The sequence below is a fragment of the Myripristis murdjan genome, chromosome 13, assembly GCF_902150065.1.
Source record: "Myripristis murdjan chromosome 13, fMyrMur1.1, whole genome shotgun sequence".
In the NCBI taxonomy this organism is placed as follows: Eukaryota; Metazoa; Chordata; class Actinopteri; order Holocentriformes; family Holocentridae; genus Myripristis; species Myripristis murdjan.
In genome coordinates, this window is record NC_043992.1 from 2,570,690 (window position 1) to 2,598,253 (window position 27,564).

General features: G+C 43.2%; 1 protein-coding gene across 1 annotated transcript; it reads left to right on the forward strand.

Moving 5' to 3' along the window:
- Positions 1-26,830, forward strand: LOC115370440 (uncharacterized). Its single transcript, XM_030067463.1, has 10 exons — positions 1-226; positions 3,013-3,187; positions 5,802-5,902; positions 10,984-11,078; positions 14,051-14,273; positions 16,837-16,955; positions 17,339-17,450; positions 18,998-19,199; positions 23,485-23,823; positions 26,707-26,830. The coding sequence occupies exons 2-10, from the start codon at positions 3,072-3,074 to the stop codon at positions 26,828-26,830; spliced, it is 1,431 nt and encodes a 476-aa protein (XP_029923323.1). The 5' UTR covers positions 1-226; positions 3,013-3,071.
- Positions 26,831-27,564: the final 734 nt, after the last annotated feature.

The window sequence follows — 27,564 nt, forward strand, 5'->3', positions numbered from 1 at the left end:
AGAAATGAAAAATTGGCATTTATTTGGGAGGAAAAACAACAAAACTGATTTTTTTAGATACCGGATAGACTTAGCTCAGAGATAGGCTACTCTAATAACTTTGGAATGTGTGAAAGTAACTTTTTGCACCAAAGGATAAATAACACACCAAACCACCCGAAAATGACCACTTCTGTAGAAGACTGACTTGGAGACTTTTAAAAGAATGGACATCTGCATGAGAAATGTAAGTTACCGTCCACTTCACCCTTACTGGAAAAAAAAAAAAAGTTCCTGTGGCAAACTGTCAGATACTATGTGTATTCCTTGTTACAGAAAACCATATATACTGATGGCAGAGGAGAGAATTCATACCTTTTTTAACAACAATAACCACTTTGATACATTTTTAAATATGTTGTCATGGAAAAATTACATCAGACATGTCAGTGCCTATGTGAGTGTTATGCAGATACCGCATAAGATAAAAAATAAATTCCATTAAATACATGACTACTTAATAAAACACAGTATTGTCATTACATTGCATACACACCCTGTGTGTCACAAACACATCAAGCTATCTGTATGTCCAGAATGACAAGCTGCAAGTCAAGATAATGTCTGCACAGAGCATGCAGAGTTACTTTCTGTATGAGCACTAGCGGTGGACAGCTTGATCAAAAAATCAAGATGGAGGGACCAGCGGCCCATTTGCATGGTGGTCTCCTCTGGTTTCAGGACAAACTTGCCAATGGAGGTAGCACCCTTACAGAAATGTATCCAGTGATGCATAGCAACAGGGAATGATCAGAATCTCTGAGGTGCTGCACAGATCAGTCTGAAGTATAGCGGTGCCTAAAGCACTCAGGGACTGTTTGTGTCTGCAGCACAGTGACTCTTTACACAGGAAACACAGAGAGAGTGGGAGGCATTGCTTAACACAGAGCTCAGCGCAGCCCTCAAGCCACTGCACAGGCAAATTAACACTTAGATATGTAAAATTAAAAAAAAAAAAATCCATCCTTCAGCACAGTTGAACAAGAGCCACTTCTGTTTTTGATCCACGCCATTTTGCCTCAGTTAAAAGCTCAAGCTCTATTCAAACTTTTACTGTCCAATAAGGGGAAATTTGGTTTAACGCCTAACCTAACTGTGCTGTGGTGGAAGGGCAAAAATACAGTTCCAGTGGAGTTTGATAGCAACATGGAATAACTTTATTTCCAACAGATAGAGGTACAGTTGACAAAGTAATGATGGAATGAAGTCATCTACTTGTTTTCTTGACCCTGTTCCCACTGGACTCTTAAAGGATATTTTGCATAGACTTTCTTCCCATGCGCTTCCCATTTTAAACTGTTCCATACTATCTGGCATTTTCCCAAATGCTTTTAACCTGTTACCTTCAAATATACATTTTTTTATCAACCAGGATCAATTTGAGCCCAGCAACTTAAACCTCCAGAATATTAACTAGTAGAGAGAACCACATACAGTGGAAAACATACCGCACACTGGACTGTGTAATGAGGATCTTTTATTTAGAGCAACGCGTTTCGCTGGTAGCTTCTTCAGGCTCATTCTGAGCCCAGGAAGTCAGGGGTATTTAACGGAAACGGTACTCGATAAATTTACATACATGATTGGACAATCAAACAACAATCTAATATCAATGGCCAAGGAGTACCATTATCACATCTATTCCAGAGCATACATGCTGTTTCCAGCAGGATGAAAACCTCAACAGTGCGCCAGTGCGCCTATACATAGAAAAAGAGGAAAGAAATGAGGAAAAAAATGTAAATAAACATGATGATGCAATCATCGATCAGTGGTTGAGCAGCTTACTGTTTCACCACACGGGATAAGGACTGGTCAAACATCAACCGACACCATCAGCAAGCTATCAAAAATATATCAAACAAATAGAGCAGCACATATTCATGCACATACATCGGATGATATCAAGCTAATAGAGCAGCAACAGACAAATTGTCATTGTGGCACCACATTACCGGCACCTCGACTGCATGCTGTGCATGGGCATTTTCTTATTTTTTCCTCCAGAATATTATTTTAATAAAAATTGTTACCCAAGTTTATGGGTCAGATACTTTATGTGTCTTCCTGACTCCCTTAAAATACCACCCCATACATCAGAGTTCTTGTGGGAGGTTGAGCTTTTTGAGCAAATTTTTCATGGGCACAACCCCCACACTCAGCTCTGCTGCTCATCCCACAAATGCATGTTCCTTACAAATGTGGCACCATTTAAAAGGGAAATAAACAGGCTTTCCAACAGTATTAGATTCATTGCCAAGAAGCATTGTTACAACAAAGAAGTAATCTACCAAACACACATTTCCCTACTTTTTGTGTGATGTTTATATGTTTATATGCCATGTAAATATGGGGGTTACCATTTTTACGCTGATGATACAAAGCTCTCTGTATCTGTGGAGCCAATAGACTGCCGACCCAAATTCATTTCACTGACTCACTGCCTGCCAGTGGATTACACTCAGCTCTTGATAAAACTCACCAAATGATATTCCCCAATAAAGCATTTTGGAGAAATTCCTCAATAAAAGTCCCTGCATTCATTTCATTTACTTGGTCAGTTGACCAGCTTTAGTCAGTTTTAGTAATTACTTCACAATGGAATCTTCCTCCTCTACTTACTGTGGAAAAGGGAAGTGATGACCACAAATAACTGTTGACACTGAAAGTTGCATACAGCAGTTTGTGAGAATTTCATTTTACGCAAAGTTCATGAAAATAAAAGTCAATATCAAAACCATGATTTTGGCAGGAGATGGCAGCTGTTATGAAAGTCAAATTTCATTGTGAGCTTCCTCAAACTCTTTTTTGGTTTGTTTTATTTTTTGTTTTTAAATGTGATCACACAAGGACAGGTTTGTAGATTTTTTTTCCCGCACCTCCCTACTTTATGACATTTTCTCCTACCCACTGTGCAGCTGCTCTGTAACAGAGTCAAAGGACAAGAAACACTCGCTCACTTCCTCTTCACAGGTTTTCTCAGCAGGTTCTGGGAGTCACACCTAAACCACATCCTACAGAAAGCAGCCAGTATGGACGTGAGGGGCCATCAGCAGCAGCAGCTTAAACTCAGGAGTGTCAAACGATGGACATTCTGGAGTCTTTCCATCGCCATCATTTCTCTCGTGCTGCTGCTCTATAATAACAGGTTGGTGGGGAAAAGCTGTTTGAGTATAAACATGAGCAATACCAGTCTGAAAAATAAAATAAATGAAATAAAATAAAAAATCATACCCAAAACATAATCTGATTGACTTGTCAGCTCAGTATGGCACCAGATAATGTTTTAGTACTGACAGACCTGAGATCGTAAGCGGTTATTGCACCTGTAACGTGTTACACTGAACTGTGTTAGATACATAATTCCTACCTGACACAGTTTACATTTCACTTTATTTCATCTTTCATCCAAGTCCACCATGCAACTTGGCTTACCGTTAGCTATGTGTTTTTGTTTGTTTGTTTGTGTTGTTTTGTATTTTTGTTGGTAGCCTAGTCAAAATACGTCAGAGCACAGTGACACGTCAGCCAGAGTGGAAACAAAAATGGATTATTGTGCAGCAGCATAGGCTTTATTTATGATCTCCTATACCATGCATTTACAAAAAAACATATCTGTAATATATAGTCTTCAACTATACTTGTCGGGGGGAAAGTCCAATGTTTAACATCTCTAAATAAATGATTAACATCATTTTTTTTGCTTCATATTTAATGAGTGTTCCTAATGTAATGGGCACTACCAGGTAAAGATAAAATTGACATGAGGCCCGTTTCCACCAAAATGTTCCTGGTAGTATTTGGGGGGCAGGAGCTACTACAGGAACGTCCTCTCACTCGGCCCTCTCACCTGCTGTGTCTCCACTGAGAGGCCGAGTAGGAGGAAGGTTCCTTTAAAGTTACTGGGCGGTTGCGCGACCATGACCGAAGCATCAAAATGTGTGTTGTTAAAAAAGCCTGTTAGCGTTAGCTAACGTCCGCTAAAGCTAACGTTAGCGTCCCTAAAAATGCCGGCTAAAAGTGTGTCGTTAACGTTAGCTAGCACGTTAGCGTTAGCTTGGTAGTGTTGGCCGTGTTGCTAGGGACGCCTGCTTTCTGTTGACATCACATCACACTGTGAGTAAACCCAGGAGTTTTTTCGGGGCCGCTCAGAGTCCCTACCCCGAGGCAGGGCCGTTTTTTAGCCCCTGTAAAGGTTCCTGAACTCTCTCCTTTGGGGTGGTTCTGGCGGTGGAGACAAGCGACAATGGCCACGGCCCCGTAAAATTACCCCCAAGTTCCGGCGGCGGAAACGGGCCTATGATGGTATGTTTTCAATGTCCCGTACACACTTTGTAACGCATTGGTTATAAATAACAACAGTCTGTACTTAGAAATAATATAAAGCCATTAAAACACCAAAAAATAATATTTCTTTCCAATCAGTGAGATTTTATGGTGATTTGCATATTTTTCAATTGTCGCATAACACGAATACTGGATGTATAAGTGGGGTTGGGGGGAGTTATGTTTTATTTAAGGGCTATTTAGGTAATCAACAAAGAAACATAAAGTACTTGACACATAAACTTTGATAACAATTTTAGTTATAATAATTTTGTAGAGGTTTAAACTGCAGGGGTCAAATTGACCCCAAACATAAAAGATGTTCAAAAATGTGAACATAACAGGAGGGATAAACAAAACAAAACGAAATAGAGCACATAATGAAAATGAAAAAGGAAGTACAGGAACAACAGGTGGACTTGTACGGATCAGATTTCTAAGCCTGATTGTAAGAATAAGATGATACTGTGTGGCACAGCAATAGTGCAGATATTTGAGGATGTGTGTGGTCATGGCTTCAAACGGTATTATTATATTGTATCCTATATGTCATATTGGGCCAACACAAGCCACCAGAACAGACTGAGTGCTCCTTAGTGCAGAGCTGCCCTCTTCCAAAAGATATTCCCTCATTTGGTGTTTTGACGATGGTGGTGGAGAGCACTGTCCAACACGCCGTCATCGAGGACAGTCTCTGCCAAGGAGCGCTGAAGCTGTTGTGGTGGCTCGTCATGGCACAAAACCTTACTGGTTGTTTTTTCCTGTAATATGTCACCTATCTGTATAAACATACTGGTCCAAACTACATTATGTAAAATGTTATCTGCAGGCTTAGAGTAAAGATAAAATAAACAATGGTCAGTTATCTGTCTTAAAGCAGATCGAATGACAAGAGCAGATACAAAGAACGTATTTATCAACTCACTTATACTTTTGCCAATCATTTTTTGTCATTTATCAAGTGTTTTAATCTTTTTTTTTTTTTAATACTTTATCCTTAAACAATCTTCTTCCTTAAACTGTCCTCCCAACAAGCAAGTCAGAGCAAACACTGAATTTTAGAAAATAAGGCTTTTTCTACTGGCCAAGCATTCAGCAGCAGATGAGCACAAGTAACAGCTCTAATGTTTCTGCAGGATGATACTCACATTGGAGTATGGCACAAAACAGCTTTGCTCTGCTGTTTTTAGATGTTTCAAGATTTATTGGTTTTTGACACTGAACTAGTGTGTTTAAACCCTGCACTTCAGTACTGACACAGTTGATATGGTAGATTTATGTATCAGGAAGCTCCACTCAGTTGTGTCTGAGCGGAGCGTTTATAGAGTTAAAACTCCAATCTGAGTTTATTGCATCATTTCTATGTTAGCACGTTTACAAAAAAATAACTTACACTCATTTAACTGATAATTTAACATATTCTTGTGTACCCACAGGCCTGCTAAAAGTAATCAGACCTGGAGTAACTACAAACCGGCCAGCCAGGCTCAATTCAAAGCAAAACCCAGAAAAACAGCTTGTGGAGCAGTGGGACAAGGTGAGCGATCCTCACTCATCACTTTGAGGACAGCATGACATGTTGAATGTTGTTCTGTGTCAAATCTTTTGGGAGATCTAAAATATGTCAGTATGCATTTCCTCCTATGGTCATTTGTACCTGTACTTGCAGCCCAGCCTCACAGCAATTCATGATATGATATATAATATAACAAAGATTTAATCTATGCAATTTGTGTCCACAGACACAAATTATCCATTTTTTATTTTATTTCATTTTTTTTTTTTTTTTTTTTTGTGTCATCATGACTTTAAAAGTAATGTATTTCAAATGGAAGTATATTTCGTGCCTGAACCCTGTATCATTAAGCGGTATAAAGAGCCATAAAGTCTGCATTTGGAGAAAGTTGCAAAAACACTGATTAAACTGCTGTGAAGACTTCTCACTCTTGAAAGTGAAACCAACCGTTTCCCAACCACAAGAGCAGCTGCAAGCCCCACATTACATGACCAAAATGGTGAAAGGCTGAGCACATGCAGTCGCTTGTAGCTTGTGGCTGACTGCTTGATCAGAATCTCAGTGTTGTTTTGATATCAGCTAAAAGTCTAATTGCAATGCATTACAAACATTTCATTGTATCTATAGCATTTACACTATGTCACAAATTCCACACAAATTCCTGATTTCGGAAAAGGTTATTAACTGGATTAAAACAAATTATGGAGGATGCCAGTTTTGGTTCATGGGATGTGTGTGAAAATCCGCCTGTGGCCAGGCGGATTTTCCAAGTTTGGCAAGCCGTTCTCGGTGGCGCAAGTACTCCGCCGTCCCCCCTACCGGCGGAGGGGAGGAGAGAAGGCGTGGAGTGGGTTTGACACAGCCGATTCACATTTAACCAATCAAATGAGCCCCTGTCCTCGCCTTTAAAATGCGCTGCGTGAAGGCATAATGAAAGTTTACACAGCTGACATGGAGGTCTATTGCCGCAGGCGGAGCGGAGCCCAGGAGACAGGCGCGGAGTTGAGACCGGCGAGCAGTGCGGACACGTCACCAAAACCTCACAGGCAGGCTTCCGGAATGTCAGACACATGAACGATGCTGTGTACATACATCTACTGATGCCTAGTCTGGACACATCATCAGTGAAGTTCCTGGGTTCATGGGGTGTTTCGGGTCTTTCAACTATCATACACCCTCCTCCAGGTGACCCAGCCGGGGTTGATCAAATCCCGGCTTGTGTCCAGACGGCTAGCTAGCTACCATGACTCCATGGATCTCCTCTTTTGAGCCACAGCCATCTTGAGGCCCTTTCTGCCGCTTCAGTGGTACTGCGGATGGCTCTCCTCTTCCTCTCTCCGTCAATGCCTAAACTGCTGAAGGCTCTGGCCAAGGAACGGGCCGCAAATCCTCTGCACCCTACTTCCACAGGGAAACACCTTGCTCTCCAACCAGCCAGTTGGCAGTCGTTGACCAGTCCTGTGTACTTGGAGAGCTTCCTCTCAAAAGCTTCTTCCAAGCGGTCTTCCCATGGGACTGTCAGCTCCATCAGGACTGCTTGTTTGGTGGACTCAGAGATGAGGACAATGTCTGGTCGCAGGGTGGTGACTGCAATATGGCTGGGGAATTTCAGCTGCCTTTCAAGGTCCACCAACAACTGCCAGTCTCTTGCAGATGACAGGATGCCTGCAGAGGATGTTCTTCTGGCAGGAGTTGGTTCGTCCCCAGCTCTGACGAAGGCAATGGTCTTCTTGGAGGGCTGGAATTGTTTTGCCCATGCCAGTCCTGCGCTAATGGCTTCAGCGATGATCTTAAGGACTTGGTCATGCCTCCACCTGTACCTTCCATCTGCAAGTGCCCTTGTACAGCAACTGAGGATGTGTTCCAGGGTTCCTCGCTTGGAACACAGTGGGCATGCTGGTGTCTCTGCTATGCCCCATGTGTGCAGATTTGACGGGCTCGGGAGCACATCATAAACCGCCTGTATGAGGAATTGGATGCGTTGAGGCTCAGCTTTCCAAAGCTCTGCCCAGGTCACTTTCCTCTCAACCGCGTTCTCCCATCTTGTCCAAGCTCCCTGTTGCCTCATTCCCACAGCCTTGCAGGTTCTCGTCTCCTCCACTGCTGCTCTCACCTCGTCCTGAACAAGACGTCGCCCTTCCTTCCCCCTGGTGTTCACTTGGGGAGTTGGAGAGAGTCCTAGCCCAGCTCTGCCTCGTGTGACCACTCCGATCAGACTCCTGTGCCGGATCCTTGCATCTGCCTCTTCAACTGCATCCTCTGCCCTCCATTTCCTGCCAGTCCTCACTTGGATCCCTGCTTTAGCCACCTTCGGATCACTTGAGTCCCTGTACTGAACCACTTCTCTGGCTCTAGTGACCTTGAATTCCTCCTCCAGGGATTTGAAGGGCAGCTGCAGTTTGTTGCTGTTGCCGTAGAGTGCGATGCTGCTCAGGCTCTTTGGAAGCCCGAGCCATCTCCGGAGGTGGTTACTGACTTTCCTCTCCAAGGTCTCGACTGTTGAGATCGGGACGGAGTAGACGAGGAGGGGCCACAGAATCCTGGGAAGAATGCCGTGCTGGTATACCCAGGCTTTAAACTTCCCAGGGAGGCCTGACTTGTCCACGGATTTCAGCCAGCCACCCAACTCAGTGCATGTCGACTGGACAGATGTTGTATCTCTCAGAGAGCTGTCAAAAACCTTACCTAAGCTCTTGACTGGCTTCTCTGAGATAGTTGGTATGGCTGTGCCTTTGATGGTAAACCGGAACTTGTCCTCCACCTTTCCTTTCCTCAGCACCATTGATCTTGATTTGGCGGGTTTGAAACGCATCCGGGCCCACTCCACCAGCTTTTCAAGACCCTTTAGAATCCACCGGCAGCCTGGGACTGATTCTGTTGTGACTGTGAGGTCATCCATGAATGCCCTGATGGGTGGTTGCCGTTGTCCAGAATTCGTGCGGGGCCCTCTGCACTCTGGCTCAGCGGATTTAGTGAGCATATTCATGGCTAGTGAGAACAGTGTCACAGAGATAGTACACCCTGTGATGATGCCGATCTCCACCTTGTGCCAATCGGATGTCAATGCTCCTGAGGAGACCCTCATCCTGAAATTGCTGTAATAATCAGCGATGAGGTCTCTACATCTGCTGGGTACGTGATGTTTCATCAGAGTGAGCTGGACGAGCTTGTGTGGAATGGAGCCAAAAGCGTTTGCCAGGTCAAGCCACAGCACTGATAGGTTGCCCTTGTTCTCTCTGGCCTCCCGAATAAGCTGTGTCACCACACCGGTATGCTCCATACATCCTGACATTCCTGAAATGCCACCTTTCTGGACAGATGTGTCGATGTAGGTGTTCTTTGCCAGGTAGTTACACAGCCGTTTGGAAACAGTGCTGAAGAAGACCTTTGCCTCAACACACAGCAGGGAGATGATGCGGAACTGGTCTAGCTGAGTGGAGTTCTCCTCCTTTGGGATCCATACCCCTTCAGCCACTCTCCACTGCTCAGGGATCCTTCCCCTTCTCCAGAAGACTCGCAGGATTTTCCACAGACGCAGCAGAATTTTGGGACAGTTCTTGTACACTTTGTAAGAAGTGCCGCTTGGTCCTGGAGCAGAGCTTGCCCTTGCTTTGCGGACAACCTCCCTGACTTCCTGTAGCTGCAGCTCTGACATGTCGAACTGCACTTCTGGTTCAGGGGGGTCTATGAGGATGTTACACTCTCCCAGCTCCTGCTCTCTTGCGGGATCGCTGTACGTCTGCTTCAGATGTTGGTCTATGTCTTCCTGCGAGGAGGCCAGTTTTCCACTGCGCTTCTGACCCAGCAAATCCTTTGTGAACTTGAAGGGGTTAGCAATGAAAGCAGCACGCTTACGTGCCCTCTCGCGCCGTCGCCTCCGATGCCACTCTGCCCGACGGAGAACTCTGATGTTTTTCCGAAGGATGCACATTAGCTGGGCCAGGCCAGTGCGTTCCTCTTGTCCTGCCGCCTTGTACTGGGATTTCAGAGCTTTCATCTCCTGCCTGATGTTGTGGATCCTTACGCAATAAATACCGACAAAAAAACACTATTCAACGCTGCGATCACAATCAGCACATACATATATCTCCATATCAACTGTCCCGTCACAGCTGATGTCAGATCAAAGGAGATTGGCACCGTTTGTGCTGATCGTGAGGTTTTGGTGATGTGCGCCAGCCAGCCAAACTTCGACTGCACCAGCTCCGCTCCGCCTTGAGCTGAAAGTAGACGTGGTTTCAGATGGCGAGCTTTTGGCGCACCTCGGTGAAGCCTTTTGGCACGAAACTGTCACTGCGCCAAGCCGAATCTGTCGGCACCTCCCCCCGCTGCGCCACCACTCCCATCTCGGTGAACCTCCGCCTGCGAAACTTGGAAACTGTCCGCCTCTGCCGTTTCGCCGGTCGAAACTAGCTCTGCGCGGGGTTCGCCTCACTGCGCCACCCCGCGCTGCGCCGGGAAACTAGAGCCCTATGTCTCACCTTCGACTGAAATTTTGCAAGATGTAGCTGTGTTTGGCCAAAAGAGTTGACCTGCACTTTAACCTCAAAATAAAACATGGAGGAGGCAATAGCTCTTCCTGTGCTGCGATATCCAGTTTTCAACTGAACTTTGGCTGATAGCAAGAAGAAGAGAGAGGCTGCATGGTTGGCATTTAGCCTCAAGACAGGCATAGATGGTAAATTGTATTATATAACGTTAAATATAATGTTAATGGCCCACCACATCCAATCACAGTCTGTTGTTGCAATGTCAAGCAAAGAAATTTCTCCAGCTAAAAAGGGACTGACTGGCCTAGAAGGCAAACACTGGAAAAAAAAAAAAAGTTATTAATGCAGTATTAATTGACATCATCAAAGTTCAAGTCAATATAAAATGGCTTAACTCTTTCCTGCAAATAAAAAAGCTAACTGAATGGAGTTATTGGGAGTTTTCTCCTCCACTACCTCCCTGGGTATTACAGCCTTATCTTGCCAACTCCATTATGGTTTCACATTTGACAAATTCCTTCTTACAATAACAGAAGTTTATTTCATGTTTTCATCTCTCCTCTAATCTATTTTAATTTCTTCCACCTTTCTCCTCCCACACAATGCTCTCAGATCCACCTGGAGAAAAGGCGCCTCTCCTGCCAGTCCATGGGACGCACACACTGCTGTTGTCAGCTTACCTGGAGCACCGCACAGAAAACCAAGAGGTCAGTGGAGAAAACAGAGGAGGTTCAAGTGCAGGGCATTGACATGTACAGTGTTAGTGTGTCTTTTCCCTGTGTTGCTCAATTAGCGGAGTTAAGGGTTCGATCCACTGCCCACTGGGACTACATAAGCTGAAATTGTTTGCACTCATGGTACTGTAAGTAAGCTACAATGGATAGTATTTATTTATTTATTTATTTATTTTTAGAGACAAACCCCTTTAGAAATATACATTTGGCTTTAATATCAATGATACTTTTCTTTAGAAATCAGATATTCATCCATCTATTGATTTGCTGTCATGGTTTTGTGTTTCTTGTGTTTTGTTTGGTCTCATGTATCTGTTTTCATGTGTTTCCTTTGCCTGGGGTCTATTTCACGAAGGGTGGATTAAATAAAGTAGGATATAAACCAAATCTAGGTTTGCTAAAGCCTACCCCACACAGCCTGGTTTATTCCGTTCCACTAAAGCCAAGTCAGGCTGAGAAGGAGCGACTTTAGCGAGTCCAGATTGTGAAAGCGTTCCCATCTCCCTTCAAAACACCATGCCGGTCGATCGTAGATTCCTTGAATGTGACCAATCATGGAAGCAAAGCAGAGGGCTGCGTCACTCAGTCTGGATGAGACTTAGCGCCTAATACAAGCATATGAGGAAGTAAAGGAGGTTATAAACCGTAAAGGCAATACAAGCGTTATAATTAAAGCAAGGGAGAAAGCGTGGCAAAGTGTTGCCGATAAAATTAATGTGTAAGTCGGCCAAAAATATACATATTATTTACATTATTATTATTTAGTCCAAAAATATTATAAGACAGGGTTTTGAATGTCTTACTTATGGTCTTATATGTTACTTAATTAAATTATCGGAGGGCTGTTGGTGTAGCAAGAGCACGGGAACATCTTCTCTGGAGTAACTCGATCCACTTTAATGTCCGAAGAAAAAGAATGGACAACTGAACACTGACAGCAAAAGTGACATCTCACCGTCTACATATCATTCCACCAATCTTAATCATAACTCACATTACCTGCACGTAAAGTGCAGCATATTATATAGTTCAAGATGAAACCTAAACAGCCGAATATAATATTTATAAATGTAGTTACAATTAATTAAATTATGTGGACTCAAAATAATGTATAATGCAAAATAAGGCAAGCTTCTGAATATGTCCTCACAAAAATAAATCTCATTTTACAATATATAGGCTTGTCAACCTACTAATCTCCAATGCTATAGGCCTATTATATGCGCTCTATCTATCACTCTATCTATCTGCAGTGCCGTGCAATGTCACGATTGCATGGCAATGCCAATTAAATGTGTTCTTCCAAAATTATGAGAGACTGAGAGTGACAATGATTATATCACATGAGCCATTGTGAAACAATTATGATTCATGGTCACACACTATTAGAATAATATAATTAAATTGATTATATCTTAATGCTTTTATTTTCATTTTATGTGAATGTAGCATAATTTGAAATTAGTCCATATATTAACAGGTGTTGAATTAACAAAGTCATTGGTTTACGATTGGAGTCATTGACTAATAGTAATTTCACAAAGGTGAACAACAGGGCACTGGATTAATTTAAGATTGACTGCTAGCCTGGTCCGGAGCAGGCTAAGGCTTAGGCTAAGTTTCCATGGTAACTAAAGTAGGATTACTTTCATGAAAGCGAGTTCAGGCTAATTATAGCCAGGTTTACTGGCCAGGTTAATCTCGCAAGATAATCCACCTTTCATGAAACCCATTAATCCCCAAATCTTGGCTAGATTAAGCCAGGATAGCTGCCAAATCCAGACATTTGCCAGCTAACTGTCTCAGGGTTGGGGTGGCAGCAGGGTAATCACAGGAGCCCAAATGTCCTTTTCCACACAAAGTTCCCCCTTCTAAGGTCTCCAAGGCTCTCACAGGCATGCCGGGATAGGTTTCCTATCCACTTCCTCTCTTATATATATTGGGAGATCTAGTTCCTTCATGTCTTGGGTTTTGCCCTTTGGTCTTCTCCAAGTGGGTCCAAACATGGCCTCCTTACCAGGTGCCTGAACCTCCTTAACTCTCTAAGTGTAGAGAGGCAACAGGTCCACACCAAGGTTTGCTGATCTCCTAACCCTATATGTGACCTGGTGATACTCAATGCACAAGACCCAGAATAAACTGGAACCTGAAACTGCTGTACAAAAATATATAGATTTTATTTACTATGCATAATATAAACAACTTGTCTCCATTCAGGTAGATTGTGGCAAGAGGAGGCCTAAATGTCAGCCAAAATAAGGCAAGGATTGGGCAATTAGTGCAATTAGTCAATTAATTAAAACTTAAATTAACAGATAAAAATGATTAATGTGGGGCTGGACTGCTCCATCAGGGGAATTAGTAGAGTTATGCGTTAAAGGGGTGAAATCGTCACAGAATATATAGGCCAATTATGAATAAACCACCACTTCACTCTTATCAATTTAAACCAAATCAAATTGTTCTGCAACACTCAAATTTGCCTATTCACAGCAAACTAAGGTGACTTAAACCACACACAAAAGCACACATGCAAAATGGCCACTCTATCACTGCCCCCCAAAATAAAATCCTTATAACCCAAGAAATGGTTATGGCTCTGGAAAAATAACCCAGAAATGTAACCCAACACAAATAACTCAGGAATTGAGTTAAAGAAATAACTCAAGTGTTTTTAGAGTGTACATACATCGTCCCTGAAGTCCGACCCTCTCGCTCACTTCCGCTGCCGTCTGTAGATCGTATGGTAGTATGAGTATTGGAACGCAGGGCAGGTATCAAGCTGCTCTCCCTCAGGTGTGTCCAAGTGCAGGAAGAAAGGCCCAGGTGAGCTTCCCACCTCCTTTTATGGACTCTGCCCCTTTTCCTGCAGACTTCCTGTTACCTCCCTTTCCACATATATAAATCAAAGGAACTGTCCTTATTTTTGTCTTGTCATCCTTCAGGTCCGTGTCATTGCTGTGGTGTTGAGAAGTGAGGCGGCTGCTTATCGCTGCCACCTCTGTTGTGAGGGACATAACATCTCCACATCACTCCACATCTCTGAGGGCCATGTTAACATCCATAGGGACCACTTTGACTTCCAGTATGGGACAGCAGACATCATGTGCCCTGTTCCCTCAGGGTGCAAGACTCCCTCTGATGTCACTGTGACCTCTGCTGCTGAAGGTACTGAAGGGTTTTATAACGTGACAGTTTGCATCCAATAGGATCTGCAAATACTTCTCATGACTGATTGATTGATTCCTTCATTCCATATCATTGTAAATGTGCTGAAATTAGCTAATGAGCTAATTTTCATCTCTCCTAAACTCGCTTAATAAAAGCATGAGTGTCCTTCTTATGGTCTTTAAGAATAAGCCAATGTTTGACCTTGGCTAAAACACTTAGTTGAGAAAATGGGGGTATGGGGGTTGTGCGACGCACGCATTTCCTACATAGCACGTGTGTGTCCAACATAACTCTGCGAAACACACTGAGCAATTCTCCGCCCACCAACGTAGACCCTGTGACGTATGGTCGCTGCTCTTCTGTACATCTTTGTAATGGCGAGAGGACGAGTCGTATAGGTGCGGGTACTTGCGCACCTCCTTGACCAGATCCAGCATTCTCCAAAGTTTTCAAACACAACCGATGAGTCAAGACACAACAGTTGTTTTAAAAATGGCGCTGCCGGCCGGCACAACAGCAGGATGTGATGCCGGTTGCAACGAAATGCCGGAAATGATGTACTTCGGTGGACCAATCACAGCTCTAGTGGGGCTGCGTAGGGTCCGCGTAGTTACAATTTTTGGGAGGCACGCGCGGCAAGGCTCTGCGGCGGTCGCACAACCCCGTAAGCTTCGCACAACCCCCGTACGCTCTTCTTACACAGAAGCATAATTCAGCCTTCAGGGCTCTAGTTTCGCAGACCAGGCGAGGCGGGCGCCAACTGGGTGTGGCCAAGTGGATTTTGCAATTTTGGCACGCTGTGCGCCATGGCGCAACTACTGCGCCGTTCCTCCTACCAGCGCAAGGGAGGAGAGAAGCCGTGGAGTGGGTTTGACAGAGCCGATTCACTTTAAACCAATCAAATGAGCCCCTGTCCTCGCCTTTAAAATGCACTGCGTGAAGGCATAATTAACGTTTACACAATTGATGTGGAGGAAGAGAGCAGCTGCAACACACACTCAGGACAATGAGGCCAGTCTTGGCTGCTGGAATGTTGCTGGAGCTACCTGCCATCCATCTGTCCATCCATCCATCTATCCTTTCATTCGTCTTCCTCACTCCCCTGTCTTTCCATTACCTACCTGCCTCGCATCTCTTTTTTTCCAGCTCTGTCACTGTCTGTTAGTTATTGATTTTTACAAGCAAATATAAATTTAACTGTGAAGCCCTCATTTTTAATGAATGTTTTTACCTCAAAGGATAATCCTCGCCATATTCATATAAATAGCCTACATGTTTGTTTTGCAACTTTCGACTCCATCACTTACTGATGCAACAACACACTAGAGAATAAAACCAAAAATGTGGAATCAGGGTTTCCGTTAGAAAAAATTGGCACCAGACAACGTGACCGGCAGGTTTTCAATTTACCGGACAAATGTTTGACATTCCGGTCAAATATTATCTGAATTTACTGAGCTTAAAATTATATGCAGGCTATATAAGAATGATATCAAGGCATGTCAATTTATAGCGTAATCTTTTTATTGAAAAGTAGGCTATATCAAATAAAATTAGTGCCGTCAATTGACTCACGTGCGTAACTTCTAAAATAAATAAATAAATATTGCACAAGCCTGTGCTCTTTTAACATGAACATTGCATACAATTGCAAACAATTGCAACTACAATTTGCAAACAAAAAAAAAAAAACTGGCTCATACCATTTTAATAACGCGGCGTGTTGCCAACTTGAAATCAAATAGATGCAATAAAAACTAAATTTAGCAGCTGAATTAAAATCGAAAGTCTCAAGTGTCTCGCCGCAGCTTGCAATGCGCATCAGTCTTATGACCTTGTTCTCCCCCAGGCGACTTCGCTGCGCTGTTTTGATCCGGTTCTGCAGAGAAAAACCTCTCTCTCTCTCTCTCTCTCTCTCTCTCTCTCTCTCTCTCTCTCTCTCTCTCTCTCTCTCTCTGTCACTGTACTGGACACATTGTTTGACTGACAGGTGATCAGGTTGGGTTTCCATTGCGCTGCCAAACGGTGCCAATCTCCTTTGATCTGGCACCAGATGTGACGGGACAGTCGATATGGAGATACATTTATGTGCTGATTGAGATAGTAGCATTGAATAGTGGTTTTTGTGGGTATTTATTGCATTGTTAATGTGCCTGATAATCTGTGAGGTTTTGGTGACGTGTGTGCACTGCCCGCCTGTCAGCCAAACTTCCACTGCGCCAGCCCCTCTGCGCCTTGCTCCGAAAGTAGACGTGGTTTCAGATGGCGAGCTTTGGGCTCACCTCGGCGAAGCCTTTTGGAACGAAAATGTTACTGAACCAAGCTGAATCTGTTGACACCTCCCCCTGCTGCGCCACCACTCACATCTCAGTGCACCTCGGTCTGCGAAAATACAAACCTGTGCGCCCCTTGGGTTGTGCTGGTCGAAAATAGCTCTGTGCGGGGTTCGCCTCACTGCGCCACCCTGCGCTGTGCCGGGAAAATAGAGCTCTCAGTCTTCTTCAGGGTCCATGTTTGTCTGCATTAGTCAGACCTCTGGGTCTTGTCTTTGGCCTGTCAGATCCAGATGTGGATCCTCCAGTGTTTTTGGCGGTGCTGAACCAGAGGACAAGTGACTCCTTCCCTCACAGCTTCACTGTCTGCATATCCACCATGTTTGACTTCACCAACGTGCTGCAGGTATACATCATAACCGTGAAATCACACTTCCCTGTTCTCTTATTTCTCTCCTCTTCTCATTACTTTTTGTGTGTTTTCATGTTGTGGTATTTTTCTAAGTGCTTATTACCTGCTTTGGTACATGACAGGAAACATGCAAACTACTCAAAAATGAGAATCATATGACATCTTTCCACTGACATGGTACAGGTGTTGGTACTGGGCTGGTACAAAGTTTGACCCTTCAAATCACCCGCCTGTGTCTCTCTACCCTCCATGACTGCTTAATATTTACAAGAATCTAATGTCAGAGCACTAAGTACCATAATTGTGGCTGCTTGTACTTTAGTTAATTGAAGGAAGTGAACAGTAAAACACTTGTTTTGGTTCACATTACCTTTCAGCTGGTCCAGAGTATGGAAATGCTGCAGCTTCTGGGGGTGAGCAGAGTGGTCATCTATAAGACGAGCTGTGACGCAGACACACAGAGGCTACTGGACTACTACACAGACAAAGGTGAAGTATTGTGTTCGTGTGTGTGTGTGTGTGTGTGTGTGTGTGTGTGGGTGGGTGTGTGTGTGTGTGTGTGCGCGTGTGTGTGTTTGTATGTGTGTGATCTGTTTTTGACTGTTTTTGAAGAATGGTTTCCATGGTGTATAAATTTGAAAATGCTGGCCTGGCGTTTTCATATGGATGAAGAAAATGGAGCTTTCTCAAAACAAAGATGTAAGACTGCCATGTGAGCTACCAAATGCCTCTGTCTGTGTTCTGCATTGTACAGTGAAAGATGCGTAGATGTGCACATACGTAATACAGGACCAAAATAGCATTTTGAGATTTAGGCTTATTGTGGACATCACCTCAGTCAGTCAGTCATGTGGTAAAATAATTTGTTGGCAGACCATGCTGCTCATCTGAGAAGCTGCCTCACTTTTTCTTATGTGGTAGGGAGTTGTCTGACGTCTAAGTTCACTTAACAGTCATGTCAGTCATTGAAATCACATCGTAGTCATGATGGGCTTCAGAGTGGAGGTGTGAACTGTTGTGAAATCACCAAGGTAATGACTGGCTGATCAGTGCTGTTGATGGCTTCCCTTGGGTTTAGGGATGGCTGTTCCAGTTTGACTCGCTGGCTGACTGGCTTCAGTCACTCCTCGGTCAAACATCTGTCTTCTCTGTGCAAAATCTTAAAATCTGTTGTCTGCAAATGTGTGTTCCTTGTCCTTTAGGTGGGGGTAGACTGTTGATTCTTGGAGTTTGCCCTGTTTTGTTTTTTGTTTTGTGTTCCTTGCTGCATTGGACAGCTTATACTATGTTGCTGTGTTTATGCTTGGATGTAGTTGAACAGTCCAGCTATATGACTGTTGTTTGATCTACTCTGCATCTCCTTAAAGTGTTTTGGTTTGCTGTTGGTGTGACACCTCATTTTTGCTGTTTTGACAAATGTCCACTCTGGATAACCACAAGTTAACCACCAAGCTTCCAAAGGCTTTGCTGAGATGTTTGCGTGTCCTTGAAAATGTGCTCGTCGTGTTGCTCCTGGTGAGTTGGGCTTCCTGTGCCACTCAGTGAATTCAGATACTCTCTCTAGGTCCTCCATGGAACATTTTGATGCAAACTTCTGTCTGTCTTCTGTTTGAGAGTATCAGTGGATGTTCTCTGCTGAGAGACCCTTTGCTGTAGAGCCTAGGTGTAGGCTGTTTAGGATGTGCCCATGATGTCTGCCTCTGGGGTTAAAGCGATTCATTCATTCATTCATTCTGTAAGTATTCAGGTTCTATTAGTGGTACATTAAAAGCAACTGTGATTTTCTGGTGAATCATGGTATCATTTCACCTCTCTATTCTGGGAAGCTTTCTCAGTGCCAGTGTAGTAGGGAGCTGAACTATTGTGAAATCGATAATTTGGTTACAGTAACTCAAAAAAATGAAAGTAAAACCAAAGCCTAACAATCTGTCATGATCGATAAAAATTGGGACAAAACCCTAGGTTGTGTAAGTAGACAATGTGCATCTAAAACTCTTTGTCTTTCCAATCTAATGATTCCAGTGTCTCTCTTGCAGGTTTTATTGAGGTGATTCCCTGGTCTATGTCCAAACATCTGAACGTGTCTAAGAGTTGGAGGCCTGAAAAAGATCCTGGTGACCTTCACTACTACGGCCAGATCCCTGCTCTCAATGACTGTGTCTACAGATACATGTACCAGTCCAGATATGTGGCAATGCATGATGTGGACGAGCTCATTCTGCCCCAGTCAGTGGACAGGTACTGTTCTCGTTATGTGAATAGATACATGAAAACCACAGTCTAAAAATTCTTCATTTAACTTTGAAAAATGAGATTACTGACTAGAAAATAAAATTTGATTAAGCTAAAAGCTATCTTAAAGCTGTTACATGCTTGGTAGAATTACCACAAATAAATTAGACCATGATCAAGATTGGTTGGTTCCCTCTGTCTCACAATAGTGGTCAATGTTTCTCAAAATTATGTCCAAATTTCAAATACACTCCTGATGTATAGACCAAAGGCTTCAAGGTCAAATTACCAATCTTTATCAAAATTTGCTGCAGAATTTCAAGACCTCCATCAAGCCCTCATTAAAGAAATTTTGAATGTTTGGCCCATTTACAATTTACCCACATTTTACATTGCAACAAACCATTTTTGCAGATCATACATACTAATTAGACATACACTATATTACCAAAAGTATTCGCTCACCCATTCAAATGATCAGAATCAGGTGTCCTAATCACTTGGCCTGGCCACAGGTGTATAAAATCAAGCACTCAGGCATGCAGACTGTGAAACAAGACATTTGTGAAAGAATGGGCCGCTCTCAGGAGCTCAGTGAATTCCAGCGTGGAACTGTCATAGGATGCCACCTGTGCAACAAATCCAGTCGTGCAATTTCCTCGCTCCTAAATATTCCACAGTCAACTGTCAGCTCTATTATAACAAAATGGAAGCGTTTGGGAACAACAGCAACTCAGCCACGAAGTGGTAGGCCACGTAAAGTGACGGAGAGGGGTCAGCGGATGCTGAAGCGCATAGTGCAAAGAGGTCGCCGACTTTCTGCACAGTCAGTTGCTACAGAGCTACAAACTTCATGTGACCTTCAGATTAGCCCAAGTACAGTACGCAGAGAGCTTCATGGAATGGGTTTCCATGGCCGAGCAGCTGCAGCCAAGCCACACATTACCAAGTGCAATGCAAAGCGTCGGATGCAATGGTGTAAAGCACGCCACCACTGGCCTCTAGAGCAGTGGAGACGCGTTCTCTGGAGTGATGAATCACGCTTTTCCATCTGGCAATCTGATGGACGAGTCTGGGTTTGGAGGTTGCCAGGAGAACGGTACATTTCAGACTGCATTGTGCCGACTGTGAAATTTGGTGGAGGAGGAATTATGGTGTGGGGTTGTTTTTCAGGAGCTGGGCTTGGCCCCTTAGTTCCAGTGAAAGGAACTTTGAATGCTTCAGGATACCAAAACATTTTGGACAATTCCATGCTCCCAACCTTGTGGGAACAGTTTGGAGCGGGCCCCTTCCTCTTCCAACATGACTGTGCACCAGTGCACAAAGCAAGGTCCATAAAGACATGGATGACAGAGTCTGGTGTGGATGAACTTGACTGGCCTGCACAGAGTCCTGACCTGAACCCGATAGAACACCTTTGGGATGAATTAGAGCGGAGACTGAGAGCCAGGCCTTCTCGACCAACATCAGTGTGTGACCTCACCAATGCGCTTTTGGAAGAATGGTCAAAAATTCCTAGAAACACTCTCCTCAACCTTGTGGACAGTCTTCCCAGAAGAGTTGAAGCTGTAATAGCTGCAAAAGGTGGACCGACATCATATTGAACTCTATGGGTTAGGAATGGGATGGCACTTCAGTTCATAGCATGAGTAAAGGCAGGTGAGCGAATACTTTTGGTAATATAGTGTATCAGGCATACTACAGATTTCACAACATATAATCAAAACCCCTCAATTTTCAACCAATAATGTTCTAGCCTACATCAGATTCATGATGTGTTCTCATAAATTGAAAGTGTCTACCAGTTGACCCTATTTAGGCTACGTTTACACGTACACGGGTATTTTTAAAAACGGAGACATTTCCCTTCGTTTGTGCCCTTCGTTTACACGCAAACGGCGAATTCGCCTCTGAAAACGATTCTTTCTGAAAACGATTCTTTCTAAAAACTCCGGCCAAAGTGGAGATTTAGGAAAACTCCTGTTTTGCGTTTGCATGTAAACTAAGAAAAACTGAAAAATACAGAGTTTCAGGCAGCTGACATCACATTATGCGCCAAAAGTGTGCGCAATGTTTACATTTGGCTATGGTGATCATAGACATGATATACGTAAATTATGTCTATAATGGTGATGATCATGGATGCATTCACAGTAGCAGTCGCATTTCTGTCCATATGTTTGCATTTTCAATTACAGCTGCTTTTTTATATAGAGGAGCAGAGATGAATGAGGGCTCGGAGGTCAGTCTCCTCCCTCCAACACAAAGAGCCAGTCAGCGACACCGCCAGCATCGCTTGGGTCCGATCTGGGCAGACTGCTGTCGGGTTTGGCTTCTGATTGGCGGGCATGGCTTTCTCCTTCTTCCTACACCACCGCCCATAGGCTTGGTGTAGTTATGATGGCGCTCGACGGCGTATTTATGCGGGTTGATGTAAACGGAAACTTTTTTGAAAACGATGCCGTGTGCACGCTGTTATTTTGGAAAACGGAGGGAGGTAAATATTCGTTTCTCAAAATACCCGACTACGTGTAAACGTAGCCTTAGTATAGGTAAATACCCCAGCAGTCTCCATAAAAGGGCTTGAGATTACAGGGCTGTGTGCAAACTCACAACTCACATACAGAACCTGATCAAGTTAAGAGAAGTCACCCAGACAAAAGTCTAAAGATGTTGGAGCACCCGACACCTGACAGACACTTAAAAAAAAAAAACACTTCCATAGAATTGGAGTGGATGTACTGCTGCAGGAAGTGAACACCAAATGACTTGACACATAGGGCTCTAGTTTCCCGGTGCAGCACAGGGTGGTGCAGTGAGAGCTAGTTTGGACCAGCGGAACCCGAGGGGCACACAGTTTGGTAGTTTTGCAGAAACAGGTGCGCTGAGATGGGAGTGGCGTTGCAGCAGGGGGAGGTGTCAACAGATTCAGCTTGGCGCAGTGACAGTTTCATGCCAAAAGGCTTCACCGAGGGGCAATCAAAGCTCGCCATCTGAAACCACGTCTACTTTCAGTGCAAGGCGGAGCGCAGCCGGTGTAGTGGAAGTTTGGCTGACAGGCGGGCAGTGCGCACACGTCACCAAACCTCACAAGCAACACAAACGGTGCCAATCTCCTTTGATTTATCCAAATAAATAAATTTCAAGTATTGCATTGTTAATGTGCCTGACATTCCGGAAGCCTACCTGTGATTTTTTGATGACGTGTCCGCACTGCACGCCGGTCTCCTGGGCTCCGCTCCGCCTGCGGCAGTAGACCTCCATGTCAATTGTGCAAACTTTCATTACGCCTTCGCGCAGCGAATTTTAAAGGCGAGGACAGGGGCTCATGTGATTGATTTAAAGTGAATCAGCTGTGTCAAACCCACTCCACGCCTTCTCTCCCCCATGCGCTGGTAGGAGGAACGGCGGAGTACTTGGGCCACGGCGCACGGCGTGCCAAACTTGCAAAATCCACCTGGCCACACCCAGTTGGCGAAGTGCAACTGCGCTTTTTTTTTTTTTTTTTTAACAAAAAAAAAAACAAAACAAAAAAAAGGTGTGACCTCAAATCTGTGTTAGTGTTTTGTTTCTTTTAACAGACCATAATGCTTTGTAAAATAATGAAAATAATTATTAAAAATGGTGAAATGAAATGAAATGAAATGAAATGAAGAAAACACAACAGCTAATGAGTTTGCACAAACATGTCAGCACTCAAATGTGTATAAGAGTGCTCTTGAGTGTGCACAGATTCTGTTCTCAGCTCAGAGCAAATCTCAGCTAAGAAAACGTTGGTGAATGTCAGAATCCTCTTGCAAACATCTCCCTGGGGACTTTTTCCCTGGCAGAAGGATCATTTCACTCCACCCAAACTCAAGCTATTCAAGTCACCAAAACATAGCAGTAGGCTATTGCTGCTTTCAGGAAAACAAATGTCATAATAAACTGATTGTTTATTAACGGAATACTTTTGTGAGAAAAGTTTGAAGTCTCTGAAAATTCATTTTCATATTGTAGTGGAATTAATGGAAATCAGTGGCTGGAGAAAAGGGAGGGAGGAAAAATGATATAGTTCTAAAAATGACTTGTTTCTTTGGGAGAAGATTAGCAGAAACATGAACTATATCGATTTTGTAGATATTACGGGAAATATGCAGAATCACTGGTATGGTCTTTAATACAAAACAGAGCCATTTCACAGAATTTAAGTCACATTTTTTTAAATACTGAGAGACAAAAAGAAAAATTGATGTGCTCATTTAACTTTAAAAAAAAAAAAAAAAACAAACCCAAAAAACTTTCTTTTCAGGTGGAATGACTTGATGCCCCTGCTGGAGCAGAAATATGGTGCTGACAAGTGCTACATGTTTGAGAACTACATATTTCCTCCCACCTTCAAGCTGCCTCCTCCAGTCTCTGAAACTCATCATTACCTGCAAGACAAGGAAAACCCCACCTGGCAAGGCATATCTGGGGTCAACATCCTGGACCATCTGTACCATGAACCAAACACCAGAGTAGTGCGCGACAACTTCAAGATCATTGTCAACCCCAGAGCTGTAATTGAAACCTCCGTCCACGGACTGTTGAACTCATATGAGAGCTGTCTTTGGGTCGACAACAGCTTAGCACGCATGTACCATACAAGGTAAGCTATGTGCTGTGTATGTGACATATGTCTTCAGTAAATTTATAGTGCATAACTGTACTATTGTTTGTGTTTGTCTTTATGGAGAGAGGTTTAGCCATTTATTTTGGTTCAAAGGCTCTGTAAGCCAGAGGCTAAAAAAACAAAAACAAGCTAAACTAAATTATAGCTGCTGCGCAGCGATGGGTCAGGTCCGGGCATTTTTAGGCAATTCTAAGCAACAAGCAGAAGAATATGAACTTAAATACAAACTGAACTGATTGACACACCTGGTAAGAAAGGGGCAGGACACAGGCCTGGAGGGGACAGATGATTGGCCGAAACACAACAAAGACATGCAACACGGGGGCGGGGCTAATGAGACAATGCAGGGCAGGTGTGAGGACAAACAAGCTGACAAGACTATGGAGGAACAATAGGGACAAAATGAACACAGCAGACTAAAATACAATAAACATTATAGCTGCTGTGCAGCAATGGTCAGGGCCAGGCAAGTTTAGGCAATTCTGAGCAACAAGAAGAGAATAGAAAGGTGGCATTCTGATGTGCATTTTGCATCAGTTCAGACTTGAACTCAGTTTCTGGCATGAAGGACAACACTCTGTCTCACTCTATCTCACTGAGCTAATTGGCAAGTGTCATTTCATTTGAGGCTTCACAAGTTGACTAAGCCAGTCACATGATAGCAGCCGCCTATGCATAGAAAGACATTTCAAACCACTGTAAAAAAAAAAAAAAAAAAAATCAGTCATCAAGACAAAAATCTGACAATGATGATCAGGCATGGGTCTGGACCTTTATGTAAAGTTTGCTGAGTTTTGGCACATGGGAATGTTGCATAAGCTGAGGCTTGAACTCACAATCTTTGACACCGAGGACTGGCCTCTACCTCACTGAGCTAAAACTTCATGTGTAGCTTCACAAACAAAATTCACTTATTAAGACAAAAATCTGAAAATACACATATTGCATCTAGACAGCATGGAGATGTTGATCATTTGTTTGTAACAATGATTGATTTGCTCCATAAGTGAAAAACTGATGTTTAAAATGACATTCTTGCATTGACTCCAATTGTTCACATGAGAGCAAAATTCAAAATGCTGTCAAAAATTCAGTTTTTGAGATAAAATTCTGAAATTTGCCACACATCATCTACCATGACTCTAGAATTTTGTCATTTCTTTTCATGAACATTGAAGATTTATTTAGCAAGAATTTGCAGGTATATGTTTACAGTACCGTTTTACAGTCAAACATTTTGATGCACTGTAGGCTCAATTTTTGATAAATCAAAAATCTGAGAAAGAACGTTTGTGTAGGACACTCTGAAGATGCTCTGTAGTACGTTTGGTGTCAATTGAGCAAAAATTGGGGGAGGAGATAAATTTAAGAAGTTTTACAGTTTTTGAAAAAAACAGAGTGATGATTTCATAATTTTTAAAAAGTTTAAATGAACAAAAGTATTGGGGCTACAGTTTGATGAGAGTTGCAAAGCTGTAGCATGCATGGTTGATTTGTTATGAATTTTCAAAGTTTTGAACTTTAGAGGCTTGCTGTAGCGCCACCATCAGGACTATTGGCTTGAGTTTGCAGCTGAGGTAATCTGGCATGGGACTGGGCCTTTTTGCAAAGTTTGAGTTTTCATCCATGGGAAGTATGATTTCCTCGGAAGAAGAAAGAAAGAAGAAGAAGAACAATGGGAAATACAATAATGTCCTGGCAGTTTAGGCTGCACGGACCCTAAAAAAAAAAAACTTGTTAATTAAATTTTTTCTTCTTGCTCTTTTCCTCCTTTGTCAATGTTTAACAAAGCGTGATGCATGTGGTTGAAGATACTTGTGTGTCACCATCTGGCTAAACTTTCCATTTTCTGGCTAAACTTTCCATTTTCAAATACCTATAACTTTTCCCCTGATTGGCTGAAGGACACAGGAGTGGGGTCATAAGATGCATTAGACAACAGTTAGTTCTGGCAGAGTGATTTGACTGGACAGGAGGCATTCTATCAGAGCTGATATGCACTATAACAGCATTTTACTGTTATGCATCACTCTGCTTTACTAATGGTCAGTAATAACTGTTAACAGCCAGAATCCACACTGTAACAAACTTCAAAATGTGACAGCATAAAAATGGACATATTTCTAAAAAATAACTGGAGCTAAATCAACCAATGGTTTTCAGAAGACAAGATGTGGAGGAAAGGCCTCACATGCCTTTCATGTCTCTTGGTGTCTTCCTTCATTTTTTGCCCCCACTGCTGGCAGGCTCTGGTTTTGGTTTTGGTTTTGGTTATAGTTATAGTTATTCTGAGTGTCAGGAAGTGCTACCTTCCAGGAAACGTTCGGGGCGAGAAAATAGTATTACCATGAGCAGATACTATGCACCACACAGAGACTGTCGATCTTGCTTCCTGGACCAGTGGTTTTGGGCAGTTGTTTTATTTTATATTTGCAATCGCTGAAAATGGCCCTGAAGCAAAAAGGACTTGGGCAAGTCATCCAGTTTTGATGAAACCTTACATTTGGGTGCTACATCATGGTCAGACTTTGTTTTTGGACTCCTTATTCACTGAATGCAACTTATATGTGTGAATATGTGTTATATATCTTGCTGTCAAACAAACCAGTTACTAAAGAACACAGCCAGGCTGATGCAAATTTAAGATTCTAGATGATCAGTTGATTTTTGTTGAGTTGCAGTTGTGCTGCTGATTACTGATTGGCTTGTTTTTGGGAGGACATTATTTCCCACAGAGAAGCTGGTGAAAATGGCAGGAAGTACCAGCACCATCTGTTAACATCATTTAAATCTCGAACTGAAAATCCAAGCCAAAAGTAAAAGCCTGTTGGAAATCTTGTATTCCTGACTACTTTCCAGGGCTCCAATGAAGACCGGGCTGACACCAGACGAGCTGATTTATGACGGCCGACTGCTGGGATACAGTGCCCGCCTCATCCAGGCTGTCAACGCTGTGCTCAAAGACTCTGGACTCATTGTGTGAAATATCATGTTTACTGTTCTTTGTCTATGGAAGGAAGACTGAGTGTGTGTGTGTGTGTGTGTGTGTGTGTGTGTGTGTGTGTGTGTGTGCGCCAATGCTGAAGATACTTGCACTCAAAGGAAAGCAGCGTCTTTCCATCTCAGGGAGAGAGAGGGATCGTCAACAAAAAAATCAACACTAAATCACATGGAGAAGAAAACTGTTGCTGGTATGTGTGTTGACATAACAGTGTCTCATGTGATTTAGCATTGATTGACCTTTCATGGAACACACTATAAAGTTCTCGGAGTGGGTGTATGTCTAAAAAGTGTCGATGCCAGACATGCTTAGGGTGTTAATGTAGCTACACCTGAAAGTGATGTGTTGCTCTGTGACTGGACTAAACGGGGCATCCCTTTGTTTGATGGTACAGTGAGAGCCATGTTCACCCCTTGTCAACACTTTTGTTTTATCTAATAGCACAATGGAAGTATTACACTATAGCAACATTAGATCTTTTATGTGACGCCGTGGTTTCAACTCAAAGTTTAGTGAGAGCAAGAATACAATGATTCTCTTAGTTGTAATACTGTAACATTCCCAATATCCATCCATCCACTGATCCATTTTCCAGTGCTAATCCTGGACCGGGTCACGGTGGTAGAGGATTAAGGAGGACAGCCAAACCGTCTGTCGTGCCACTGCTCCGTTTCACGCTGACTCGTGAACAAGACCGTGAGGTACATTAACTCCTC

Bases quoted from the DNA above. Each gene is read 5' to 3' on its own strand.
- LOC115370440 (XM_030067463.1), top strand. From the start codon at position 3,072: ATGGACGTGAGGGGCCATCAGCAGCAGCAGCTTAAACTCAGGAGTGTC. The intron at 11,079-14,050 runs GTCAGTGGAGAA...GTCATCCTTCAG, and splicing joins ACCGCACAGAAAACCAAGAG to GTCCGTGTCATTGCTGTGGT. The intron at 14,274-16,836 runs GTACTGAAGGGT...TTGGCCTGTCAG, and splicing joins TGTGACCTCTGCTGCTGAAG to ATCCAGATGTGGATCCTCCA.